Raw genomic sequence first — 14,302 nt, forward strand, 5'->3', positions numbered from 1 at the left:
TTATTTTTTTCAGCACTTTCTGGGTCAGAAATTCATAATGATATTCTCTGGAATCCTTAACATTACATTTTTTTTTTTACTCGCGTTTTGCGTTGGTGGAAAAATCGCTAGCAGCAATTGCTCTTCGGTCACCTCTATTGCTTTGTAGCAGCGCACAAACCAATGCTGTTGCACTAGTAAGCGAATCGCCAGCGACTTCAGCAATGAAATTACTAGCAGCAAATCGCTGTTATTTTCTGTCATTCGCAATTCTTTTGCAGTGCTGCTCCGAAATCGTCTATCTGACATTCACCTTAAAGCTGTTCACCTTGCAGTTATTATTTTTATTTTTTTAATACCACCATTTATTTTTATTTATTTTTTCAAAATCCCCAAAGTTGATCATCGGCTTATCTGAGTCCTTTGGCATGTAAATAATGTGACACTGCAGCAAAAACAGTCATTTGCCTGAATGAATTGTTATCGCACCTAAATAAACAAGTAGCTCAGCCAAGCAATCTGCATTTAATGTTTCGCCCATATATTTTCTTTATTTTGGACTTTTTCTATTTTTAATGAGCTGAAATTTTCCACATCAGTTAGCAGCCTTCATAAGCCCCAGAAGGTCACACCAGCCTCAGCCTTTTCTTTGTATCCCTGGTATAATTGGCCAATTGTGCTGGTGATGAGCTAGCCCTCCCTCCCCCCCCCCCCCCCCCATCTCTCCCCCATCTCCGTCCCAACTACATGTTGTTATTAAGCCTCATCGCCCGTTCCCAGAGGAGACCAGCTCAGCTTGCTGTCTGTGGAGAGAGCAGTGCTACTGCGCAGGTTGGAACAGCAGAAGCAGCATCCATTTTAATCTGCAGAAAGCCGCTCGCCCTGTAGGGCGTTTTTACAACCCCCTTCTCTTTTACGTGGCGTAATCGCCTTTTTTATTTTTGCGTTGCCTTCTGTTTCACCCGTGATCTGGTTCATGCTCTCTCATTTCTGTATGATGCTCTGAGATGGTACACCAGGAGAATTGTGCGTATCAGGTAAGGATGCTGCTGCTTGTATCCATGGAGAAGAGGCAAGGCCTGTGTGCTGTGATTGCTGCATGTGTAGTAATGTTCCCTTCTCCAGAACATGGATTCTTCTACTCCGTCTTCACCTTCTCCTTCCATCTTACATCCACCTGATTTGCTTTATTCCATAATTGTCAAATCCATCATTAATAAATAGTCCTGTTAATAAACTATTATGCTCTTAGAGGCTTTTCTTGCCAAGTACCTAAAACTTTTTAATAGTAAGAAATTAAAGTTATTTTAGAGCGTTATGAAAATTTGGCGGTGTGTTCATTTTTTTTATTTTTTTTTTAATTCATCACATTATCGTAAATACCTAGACTTTATTTTTGTATTCTATTGCTTTCCTTATTTTTGATTTTATATGAATATATATATTTTTGATGCTGTCAGATACTCTGACGCTGTGCTATATATAATAATATGTAGTGCTACTTGATTATGTAACAGGTGCTTCTATGGTGATAGCTGGAACTGAAGGCATTCAGCCGTCAGCGGAAAGTGAAAATCTGTTCTTTAATCCTTTATAACAGAGAAGGTGAATGTATAATAAAATGGATTGGTGTTCACATCATGGCTGGGTTTGGCATGTCAGTTGTTTACAATTATATATATATATATATATATATATATATATATATATATATATATATATATTTATATATTTATATCTTTATATATATATATATATTTATATATATATTTATATATTGTGTGTGTGTGTGTGTATATATATATATATATATATATATATATATATATATATATATATATATATACTGTGTGTGTAAGTATATATATATACTGTGTGTGTGTGTGTGTGTATATATATATATATATATATATATATTTATAATTATTTATTATTAAATTATTATTATTATTTATATTATATGTTTATATTCTATAGTCAGCGCATAAAATAGGCAGATGTGTTCATTTACATCTATATTATAAATGTATTTGTATGTGATATATTTATATATAATATGTATTGAACAGCTCTTGGTCGATGATCACGTAAGCAAATACGTATTGATTTGTGACTGGCTCTGCCCTATGGTATAGAAGACACATGGAAGCCATGCTGCACATGTCAGATTTCTCTTGCTGTTATTCAGAAGGAAAATACTTCAATTAAAATGCATATTAAGGGATCAAACTTGGTAGACTCTGACCTTTTCAATATTCAGGCTTATAGCCAGGGCTGGATTTATAAGGAGGGAAAAGGGACAATTGCCCCGGGCCCCCCTCTGTGCAAAAATTATATAAAATAATATACACAAATATATATAAAATAATATACACAAATATATATAAAATAATATACAAAAATATATATAAAATAATATACACAAATATATATAAAATAATATACACAAATATATATAAAATAATATACACAAATATATATAAAATAATATACAAAAATATATATAAAATAATATACAAAAATATATATAAAATAATATACAAAAATATATATAAAATAATAAACAAAAATATATATAAAATAATATACAAAAATATATATAAAATGATATACAAAAATATATATAAAATAATAAACAAAAATATATATAAAATAATAAACAAAAATATATATAAAATAATATACAAAAATATATATAAAATAATAAACAAAAATATATATAAAATAATATACAAAAATATATATAAAATAATATACAAAAATATATATAAAATAATGAACAAAAATATATATAAAATAATATACAAAAATATATATAAAATGATATACAAAAATATATATAAAATGATATACAAAAATATATATAAAATAATAAACAAAAATATATATAAAATAATAAACAAAAATATATATAAAATAATATACAAAAATATATATAAAATAATAAAAAAGAAATAATAAAATGTGTAATGAAAACATACCTTCTTTTATTAAATGTATCTTGGGAAGTAATCTTTTGCCGGCCATCATCTGGACTGGTATATTGTATCGTTTTTCAAAAATGTATTTTGGCAGCACAGGCAAATCACACATAGAGCACTATGACTGTGTGTATGTGGGCATGTGTGACCTTTAAATTGACATTGTGTCATACATTTTAAAACTGTCATTTAGTATGTGAACCAACTCTGTGTATAAGGGCCCCCCAAAGCAGAAGTGTCCTTCCCCTATCTACCCAAAGTTGTAAGAAAAAATAAATTAGTTTGGGGGTGGACACACAATCCGATTGTTGGCAGGGGATTGTCTGATGAAAGACTGTTGGCCTAAAATCCGACCGTTAGTACGCTCCTTGTCCAACTTTCGGCCAACAAATGTTGGATGGCAGGCTAGTAAATTTTCAGCCGACAACGGTCTGTTATCAGATTTTCGTATCATCTGTACACAGGTCTGTCACGCAAAAGTTAAAAGTACAAACACGCATTCTCGGAATCAATGCTCACCAAACACGAAATTAGCAGAAGGTGCCCAAAGGGTGGTGCTCAAGAGCTGAAATTCCTCGTAGTACGTCACTACGTTGGTGTTTGTTGGCAGACAATTGTGTACCGTTAGTATGCAAGACAAGTTCCTGGCACACGCCTTTTGGACAAAAGTCTGACGCTTTGTTGGCCAACAATCTGATTGTGTGTACCAGGCTTTTTCACAGTGCATGGAATCTAGGTCAAAATATATTTAATTATGATTTACTGACTAGGTTTGCAGGTCTGTTACTGCTATTACCATTTGTTTTTTTAAATGTAGAAATGTTATCTTGATTGGTTGGTGTGGGCTATAGCTGGCCATGCACTGAACACATTTCGGCTGCTTCATGATGATCCGGATGGATGAAGCTCGCTCTGTGAATGGCCCTGTCTGCACCCTCCTTTGATATCCTTTTGACTGAAAAATGTAAGGATTAGGGCGAGGATTGTTGGCCAAGCAGCAAGGGCTGAATCCAGTAAGATTCGCCCATCCACATTGTTTAGCTTGCACCAAGGATTGTTTTTTTTCATTCAGCTAGTTCTTTCTCACACAAAATTCACCCTTTGGGACTTAGATGGCAAATAAGTGATTTTTCTAGTTCAACCCAAGTGGCTGAACTAGAGAAATCTTAAAGGAGTTGGAAAGGAAAAAACAATTTCACCTTAATGCAATCTATGCTTTAAGGTGAAAAAACATCTGATGATGCTGCTGATGGCACTTCTGTCAATCACATCCAGTGACAGGGCGCGCTGAGGGGCGGGGCCGAGTGATGCAGTGAGTGGCTGCGACCGCTCACTGTATGACGCGGCGCGCTGAGGGGCGGGGCCGAGTGATACAGTGAGCGGCTGCGACCGCTCACTGTATGACGCGGCGTGCTGAGGGGCGGGGCCGAGTGATACAGTGAGCGGCTATGGCCGCCCGCTGTATCACGGGAGCGCGCCCGCAAGGACTCATCACCATGCGAGCTCTCTCCCATGAATGTGATGAGTTCTTGCGGGGAAGACCAGAGACAGCCGCCAAGGGACCCCAGAAGACGTGGATTGGGGACACTCACAATGAGTGAGTGAAGAACTTAGTGAGTGAGTGAAGAACTTATATAGCGCAGCACATGCAAATTAAATCGCCTCTGGGCGCTCTGCACAGTGGAGGTAAGTATAACATATTTGTTATTTTAAAGAAAAAAATAAAATTCCTTTAGTGACCCTTTAAGCCTCGTACACACGATCGGACTTCCATCTGACTTTTCCGTGGATTTTTGTGCAAAGGGGCCTTGGCTGTGAACATTTTGAGCCAATTACACCAAACCACGTGGTTTTTCAGCTCTTTACCGCCATCCTTTGGGCAACTTCTGCTATTGTTGTCTGATGTTTATCATTGGTTCGGAGAATGCGTGTTTGCACTTTAGATTTTAGTTAGATGGATTTGTGTACACACGATCGGATGATCTGACGGAACACATGTCTGACCGACAATTTGAGAGCATGCACAGCCAACATTTGTTGTCGGAACAATTGTCCAATGGAGCATACAGACGGTCGGATTGTCTAACAAAACACGTCCGTCGGACAATTGTTGTCGGAATATCCGATCGTGTGTGTGCCTTAAGCGTGTATGGCTAGCCGAAGGCCTGTTCGATGCTTTGTCAGAAGAGGGTGCTCATTGCTGGGATGGTTCACTTTGAAGTGGAAAAAGACCACCGTAACTATGTTTGGTGCTGCCATCCCAGATTATTCAGCCCCCTCCAGGTAGGCCTCTGACACTAACACTAGGATTTTCACAGGGTACTGGGTGAGCTCCTATCACCTAAGTGCCCAAAGTAAATTGCATTTGTTGTTGATGAAAGAACCAGTGATGTGCGTTCTGATTAGTGGGTGGAAAATAGATATACAGTACATTGAGATTCTTATATATCTAGATTTCCTTCTTTATTGTCCATAGATCTATTTTCTGAAAGGTAATTTGCAGCTCCTCCAAAATAACAGGATACGTCCTAACAGCTCCTGTATTATACATCTGGAAAACAGGCAACTGGAATTAGAAAAGAATGGGTCACCTTAAAGTGGAGTTCCACCCATAAATATAACATTACATCAGTAGTTTTAAAAAAATGTCATTAGTCCTTTACAAATTTTTTTTTTTTTTTTAGATGCCTTCAAAGTGTTGTTGCTAGGCAGAATAGTTAATCTTCCCACTTCCTGCACCTAGGTGCTTAAGCTTCCTAACCTACACTGCACAGACTCCTGGGAATGTAGTGGGTGTAACTTTCCAGGAGTCTGTGCACTCCCCAGTCTCAAACAATCATGTGACTTGGACAGCACAGGTGCTGAAACCTATTACATTGCTTGTGCAGCACTGAGCATGTGCGAGATCGGCTGAAATCCAGGAAGTCATACAGTCTGGCTTCATGATACCCACACTTAAAGCGGGAGTTCACCCATTTCTAAAAAAAAAAATTTTCTCCCCCTTAGATTCCTGCTCGTTCGGTCTAGGGGAATCGGCTATTTGTATTAAAATATGATCCGTACTTACCCGTTTTCGAGCTGCATCTTCTTCCGTCGCTTCCGGGTATGGGTCTTCGGGAGCGGGCGTTCCTTCTTGATTGACAGGCTTCCGACGGTCGCATCCATCGCGTCACTCGTAGCCGAAAGAAGCCGAACGTCGGTGCGGCTGTATACTGCGCCTGCGCACCGACGTTCGGCTTCTTTCGGAAAATCGTGACGCGATGGATGCGACCGTCGGAAGCCTCTCGGAAGACTGTCAATCAAGAAGGAACGCCCATTCCCGCAGCCCATACCCGGAAGCGACGGAGAGGATGCATCTCGTAAACGGGTAAGTACTGCACATATTTTAAAACAAATTGCCGATTCCCCTAGAGAAAACGAGCATCCATCTAAGGGGAAAAAGTGCCCTCTAAGGGTGAACCCCCGCTTTAAGATGGCCCCAGTCAATTTCTATTTTATAAAGTGTCTAAATGCTGTAACAACCTAACAAAACGGACCTTAGTTTACAGACTAACTTTACTAGAATACATTAAGCTTGTGCATTACAGGGGTATTTATATTTAAAAAGTGAAATTGTGGCCGGAACTCCGCTTTAATACTGGTCACGCAATATTGTGAATATTATTGTGGTAACCTATTCTATTCTAATTGTTGCCTGTTTTCCAGATGTATAATACAGGAGCTGTTAGGATGTATCCTGTTATTTTGGAGGAGCTGCAAATCTTTTCCGCACACTTTACACTTTATTCACATGAACATTATCACCATTGCAAGTTCATGTGATAAATGGCAACTTTGTATGCTTTAATGCTTCTGGGACCAGTGTGTTTCCCAGAAGACAGCGCGGGGGGGGGGGCTTTAACGGGCGTGACCAGTGCCGATCCTGACCTCCTTGGGGCCCTAGGCAAAATGACATGTCACATTAAAGTTGAGACGCTGGGGGAGGGGTTGTTTTGCCGAGAATGACATGTCACATTAAAGTTAAGAAGCGGGGGGGGGGGGGGTGGTCGCTGCCAGCAATGACGTGTGACATTAAGGATTTAAGTTGAGAGACGGGGGAGGGGGTGTTCTGCTGTCGGAAATGACATCTTACATTAAAGTGAGAAGCGGAAGGGTGCTGACTTCTTACCTCTTCTCCCATGCAGCCAGCGAGTTGAGGGGCCGAAAATGACTTCTGACCAGGCGGGGCCTCTAGTAATTGGGGGGGGGGCCCTCCGCAGCTTTGCGGGGCCCTAAGCGGCTTGCATAGTGAGCCTATAGGGAGGATTGGCCCTGGGCGTGACCCCCGCAGGAGTCTATGCCCAGAAGTGGGTGCAAATACCTGTATTTTACAGCTATCTGCACCCCCCTCCCCCTGAAAGGTGTCAAATGTGACACCGGAGGGGGTGGGGGGGGTTCCGAAAAGCGCAGGTTCCATTTCTGTGTGGACCTCCACTTTAAAGGGTGCCTTGAGATTGTCTATTATTTGAAAGGCTGCCTTGACTGAAAAAAGGTTGCGAAACACTGATCTAGAGTATAGATGTGTCGCCTTCAATCTTTATAATGTTTAAAGTGTTTGTTACCCAACACTTCATGTTCCTGATATTGTATGTGCCTGCTGTACCATGTACTTGTATGAGAAAGTATCCTGTTCTCTTTGTATTGTTCCTTTATGTAAATTCCAGTCTCTTTGCTTTCCTATTAAAAACTGACCACACTAAGCAGGAGAGCACAACTTGATCAGTTCCCTAGCCATTTACTTGGAAGCTCGTGTGCTTTTGCTTCTCCTCCCCTCAGCTCTTATCTAGCTGAGAACAGAGGGAATGTGATCACTTATAAAAAGGTGTTTATAATGTATTTTCATATCTATACACAAAAAAGTTTTGACTTTAATTTCTATTTTAAAATGAATGGGTTGTTTTGCAAGGTGATCAATTACAATCACTTTAAATACTTTTACAATGCTTCCAATATACTTGGTGGTATCAAGCTCCCACTTAAATCGCACTATATTTCCTAATCTTATGATTGAGGCCTCCTCCCCTTTCCTTTACCCGTTTATGGCACAGGACTCTAAAGGAACGGCGCGGGTATGCTGTTCCTTCAGAGCGCATGCACAGGTGACGTCACCGGCTGCATCTAAAGTAAATATCTCCTAAATAGTGCATGTTTAGGTATTTACAGTACCTATAGGTACGCCTTATTATAGGCTCACCTATAGGTAAATCTCACGCAGGGGAGTTCACTCCCACTTAAACCTGCCCAAATAGCTGTTCTAATATATTGGCATACCAGATTAATACATGATTACGTCTATTACTGATGAATGTGGAAAATACACTAGAATTATGTGCCTGGGGTACACACTGTAGACTAGCTCACCCCTGAAGTGGGATATTATACGTAATAATATGTAAGTTATATTTTTGTTGCCCATCCACCTTGGCCTAGGACTGTATTTGCCAATATGTGACCACTGATGGGTGCCATGCAAGGCCCAGGATTCATTGTCAGGCATTGTATGGGAAGATGCTCTCTAAAGCCTCATTCATACACACGATCGGATTTTCCGCAGACAAAGCGTAGGACTTTTGTCCGAAGGGCGCTGGCCAGGAATTTGTCTTGCATACAAACGGCACACAATACGTGGTGTTTCAGCTCTTTAGCGCCACCCTTTGGGCAACTTCTGCTAATGTTGTGTTATGATTAGCATTGCTTCTGAGCATGCGCATTTTTACTTTGGAGTTTTGTTGTTGGAAAATTTTAAAGCATGCTGTCAAACAATTGTTGTTGGGAAGTCCGACAACAATTGTCTGATGGAACATGCAAACGGTCGGATTTTCCGACAACAGCCTGCATCCACACAATTCCCGTCTGAAAATCCGATCGTGAGTATGGACAGGGGCTTTACACTCACAAGTAATGGCAGACATTGTAGAAAGCACAGCAGGAGCTGAACGTTCACACAATATATTCACTTGAGCTATCCAACCACATAAAAGGTATTTTTTTTGTTAAATTTGAATATCCGATAATGTGCAGATTAAATAAGTAAACTCATGATTGGATAACTGAAGTGAATATTCACACCGCCTTTAGTAAATCAGCCTCAATGTGTATGGTTTGATGGTTCCTGGGCCGTTTTGGAGAGGACAGCGGACATTCACCATTTGAAGTCCTGGAATGGTAATTGTATGTAGGAACCTTTAAGGCCCATACACACAATGGGGTTGATTTACTAAAGGTAAAACCTTCTGCACTACAAATGCACTTGGAAGTGCAGTCGCTGTAGATCTGAGGGGAAGATCTGAAATGAGGGCAAGCTCTGCTGATTTTATCATCCAATCATGTGCAAGCAAAAATTCTGTTTTTTCATTTCCTTGCATGTCCCCCTCAGATCTACCGCGACTGCACTTCCAAGTGCACTTGGAAGTGCACAGTGGATTTGCCTTTAGTAAATAACCCCCAATGTGACTTATCAACAACAACGGTCTGGCGGACGTGTTTTATCGGACAATCCGGCCGTCTGTATGTTTCATCGGACAATTGTTGTCGGTTTTTCAACGGACAAATGTTCGTTGTAGATGCTCTCAAACTTTCTGACAACAAATGGCCGATGGAGGATCATCCGATCATGTGTACACAAGTCCATCGGACTAAAATCCAAAGTACAAACACGCATGCTCAGAACTAATGCTAAACATCAGACAACAATAGCAGAAGTTTCCCAAAGGGTGGTGGTAAAGAGCTGAAAAACCACGTGATTTGGTGAATGTTGGCTGAAAAAGTTCTGCCGTGTGTACGCAGCCAACGACCCTTCGGACAAAAATCCACGGAAAATTCAGATGGAAGTCCGATCGTGTGTATGAGGCTTTATGAAGGCAGCATCAAGCCTTGGTCAGCATTGTACAGTGACAAGCAGTGTTGTAGATGTGCATGTGGTCAAGTACGTATTGTTACAACTAATGGTACAGGTGGCACTCGTCATTTTATATTGTGAAGGTGAAACATGATTTTACTTTTCAGACGGTCCTACCATCAAGATTTCTGATTTGTCTCATATGTCTGTCACATGAGACTGTTCAGTTGGGACTGTCTGAGGGTGCTAGAAGGTTATAACAGGGGGATTATAAGACTGTATGTGGAGCACCTTCACCCCCAACGTTGCAGCCTAGGTCTTTTCCTGATCACTTGCCTTGGCTGTGAACACTATGGGGGTTATTTACAAAAGGCAAATCCACTTTGCACTACAAGTGCAAACTACAAGTGCAAAGTGCACTTGAAATTGCACTTGGAAGTAGGGTTGCCACCTCATCCCTTTAAAACAGAACACATATGAATTACACAGGTTCTGAGGCTAATTTAATTTAGATAAGGCTCCACTTCAGTTCAATTACCACCTTAATCAGCCACAGAACCTGTGTAATTCATATGTGTTCTGTTTTAAAGGGATGAGGTGGCAACCCTACTTGGAAGTGCAGTCGCTGTAGATCTGAGGGGGACATGCAAGGAAAAAAAAAACAGCATTTTAGCTTGCACATGATTGGATGATAAAATCAGCAGAGCTTCCCCTCATTTCAGATCTTCCCCTCAGATTTACAGCGACTGCACTTCCAAGTGCACTCAGCAATTGTAGTTTGCACTTGTACTTTGCACTTGTAAGTATAAAACCTAAAAAAAGATATGGAACCAAACATATTTGCTACCACTACATAAGCCATATATATATATATATATATATATATAAAAAGGTATTTTGACTCTTCATGTGAAGCATATTAAATCTACTAAAGGGCTTGGAGTGAGTGACAGAATTACATAATGGTAAGTAGGAGGTTTTCCAAGTGGTTTCAGAAGTAGGTCAGACTGACCTGAGGTAAGGTGACTGCTTTCTAGTAGCTAAGTGTCAGCCTCTTTCCCCAGCATGTGAAGATTTCCTTGTTTCATTTGGAGACATTTCTTGCTGTGTAGGCAGCATATAAAGTGCAGGTTTTACTTATCGTTGTCATGAAATTGTTATGGGATGTAGCACTTTGCTCGGTGGGATAGACTACTGCTAGTCATAGATGTGCAAATGGTTTTCTGAAATTGACAGGCAAGGAAACTTCTCCTTCCATTTCTCTTGTGCAGTGTTTGCTTTGTTAACGCTTTCCTTTTCTCTCACTGATCTCCTGATGACCAAAGTACTTATTAGCGTCTTAGGAGTACCCCGAAAAAGCCCCATCCTAACCTAGGTTTCATATCAAAGGGGTTGTAAAGCTTCGTGTTTTTTCACCTTAATGCATCCTATGCACTCTCAGGCCCCCCAGCCCCCCCGTTTTATTTACCTGAGCCAGCAAACTCCTGGGCGCGATCCAGTGATGGTTTCCCCCAGCTTGAGGTGGCTCTTCATTGGAGATTGATGCAGCTCCCGCTGCTGTCAATCACATCAATGATGCAGCGCGCCAGGGGTGGGGCCGAGTGATACACTTGGTGGCTATGGCCGCCACTGTATCTCACTGGAGCGTGCCCGCAAGCTAACCCCTTTGGGAGAGCACTTCCCAGAAGGGGGTTAGCTCTTGCGGGGAGGAGCCAAGACAGCTGCCAAGAGACCCCAGAAGATGAGGATCGGGGCTACTCTGTGCAAAACGAATTGCACAGTGGAGGTAAGTATGTTTTTTTTTTTTAATAAAAAAAAATAAATACCTTTACAACCCCTTTAAGCTTTTTGATGGTCTTTACATGTTTTTACGACCAGCTTAAAGCGGATGTGCCACTAAAAAAAAAAATATTAAACGCCAGCAGCTATAAATACTGCAGCTGCTGACTTTTAATATTAGGACACTTACCTGTCCTGGAGTCCAGCGCCGTCCGCAGCAGAGGACGAGCGATCGCTCGTCACTCTGCTGCTCCCCCCACCATCCTCAGTGAGGGAACCAGGAAGTGAAGCGCTCCGGCTTCACTACCCGGTTCAATACGGCGCATGCGCGAGTTGCGCTGCGCCGCTGATTGGCTCCTGCTGTGCTCTGGGAGCCGAGTGTTCCCAGAGCACAACGAGAGGTGACGTTCTGCCCGCAGAAAACCCGAAATTGTGTGGCCGGAAGTGGGTGCAAATACCTGTCTTTAGACACCCCCCTCCCCCTGAAAGGTGTCAAATGTGACACCGGAGGGGGGAGGGTTCCGATCAGCGTGAGTTCCACTTTAGGGTGGAGCTCCACTTTAAATAATGTGTCACTTTTGCAGACCATACATGGGTCGAATTCTGAACTCTTTCGAAAATCTGAAGTTTTGTGTGTTTTGTGATCCGATGAGGATGCCACCATTGATTTAGAAATCTGACCAACAAAGCCTTTTAAGCTTGCTACAGAAAAAAATACAGTAAAACCTTGGTTTGAGAGTAACTTGGTTTGAGAGCGTTTTACAAGATAAGCAACATTTTTTAATTCATTTTGACTTGATATACAAGCGATGTCTTGATATAAGAGTAGCGTCATGTATAAAAGAGAAGAGAGGCTCCTCTAAGTGTAGCAATTTGGTTACATTTAATGAAGGTACAACATTTAGAAACTTATTTCTACACTTATGCCTTGTACACGCGATCAGAATTTCTGATGAAAAAAGTCAGACGGAATTTTTTCATCGGATATTTCGACCGTGTGAGCCCCATCGGAAATTCTGACGGACTTAGAAAGAGAACATGTTCTCCTTTTTTCCCGATGAAAAAAAATTATATCGCAAATTTCGATCATCTGTGTGGAACTCCGTTGGAGAAAAAAACACACATGCTCAGAATCAAGTCGACGCATGCTCGGAAGCATTGAATTTAATTTTTCTCGGCTCGTCGTAGTGTTGTACGTCACCGCGTTTTTGACGGTCGGAATTTGGTTTGACAGTGTGTATGCAAGACAGCTTGAACGGAATTCCGTCGGAAAAATCCATCGGAGCTTATCCCGACGTAAATTCCGATCGTGTGTATGGGGCATAAGAGGTGTCTCTCTTCTCTTTTATACTCTGGAGCTCCTGCTGGAATTTCTTCTAATCCCTTTGTGGAGGCTTCCGTTTGTGGATGGATATTTTATAGTTACACAACCTGTCACATTGCTACAATCTTTTTATATGGACTATAAACTGAAGGATTTATGAGTAAATGGTTGTGGAACGAATCATCTTAGTTTCCATTATTTCTTATGGGGAAATTTGCTTTGATATACAAGTGCTTTGGATTACAAGAATGTTTCCGGAACTAATTATGCTCACAATCAAAAGTTTTACTTTATTCATTTCCAGGTCACAGCTCGTTCACATTTTTTTCGATTGCCGCACAAAAATCTGCCCGTTGCTGCGGCCCACTAATGGTGCGAAATTCAAACCAAAATTCTTAGTTACGATTTTTAAAGAAAATTCTTTTGAAATTCAACCTATGTATGGATGGCTTTTGTGTGTAAAAGTAGAACTCCTGGCAGATTTTAGTCCAGGAGGGTGTTTACTAAAAAAAAAAAACATAATTTCCAAGTATTCCTACGTGAAAACGTTTTTTTTTTTTATCGTTTCACAATATCTTGCACAGCAGGTAGTATTCTGAAAGCCATTTAGGCTTCATTGCTTGGATACAGGATTTCTAAACTCCCAAGCAGTACATGCTGGTGCTGACTAGTAGAGACCTCTCCCGGCCACCTGGTTTTCTCTCCGTTGGGGGTCTCAGCATGCAGCTCATTAGTGTAGTGTAAGGTCTCATGCACCCGGCCGTATTGATTTGTACTGAATCTTACTGGAAGCTAAATCCTGTATATACAGCTGTCTGTACTGCATCTGAACTCTTACGGGCATATACCCGCTTATGTTTATATGAGTTGAGTTGCATACATCTCCTGAATGAGTCAATCATGCAGAGCAGGCACAGAATGACGGAGGGCCGTGGTCATACTGCGCCTGTGCTGCCACCACATAAAATGGGAAGATGTAAAGATTAATACTGTGTAATAGGCGATGCTACAGGTACAGAGAGCTGTCAACCCAGCTCTCTTTGTTCAAACACATTTGTCACCGCGCACCCATTTGTCTCAAACTTATCTCAACACTTTACTCACAAATTAATCATCTTATAAACCCTGGAGGCCACGCCTACATCCGTAAAGCTCCTGCTGGTGTGTATGTCGGTCTATCTGATGGAAGCCGGCCATGAATGCTGGAAAACCAGCAGCCGACCGACCTACAAGGTTAGTCCAGATCGCTGGACTTACCTTGCATGGTTAGTACAGTGTCTCAGACTGGAGCTATCACTGTAGTGTGTACCTGTGGTAACGTGACCTTAAAGGGGTTGTAAAGCTTCATGTTTTTCATAGGAT

The 14,302-nt window shown here is 40.9% G+C and overlaps 1 protein-coding gene across 5 annotated transcripts in view; it reads left to right on the forward strand.

Moving 5' to 3' along the window:
* Positions 1-14,302, forward strand: part of LOC120936705 (schwannomin-interacting protein 1) — a 541,245-nt gene that overhangs the window by 462,918 nt on the left and 64,025 nt on the right. Inside the window, exon 1 of one of the 5 annotated variants that reach the window (XM_040349268.1) lies at positions 746-1,016. The exons of the other annotated variants lie outside the window; for them this stretch is intronic. Within the exon in view, the coding sequence (XP_040205202.1) occupies positions 987-1,016 (30 nt within the window). The 5' untranslated portion in view covers positions 746-986. Of the gene's footprint in view, positions 1-745; positions 1,017-14,302 lie in introns of those variants that run through there. 5 annotated transcript variants of the gene reach the window in all.

This window comes from Rana temporaria, chromosome 4 (assembly GCF_905171775.1).
Source record: "Rana temporaria chromosome 4, aRanTem1.1, whole genome shotgun sequence".
Classification (NCBI taxonomy): Eukaryota; Metazoa; Chordata; class Amphibia; order Anura; family Ranidae; genus Rana; species Rana temporaria.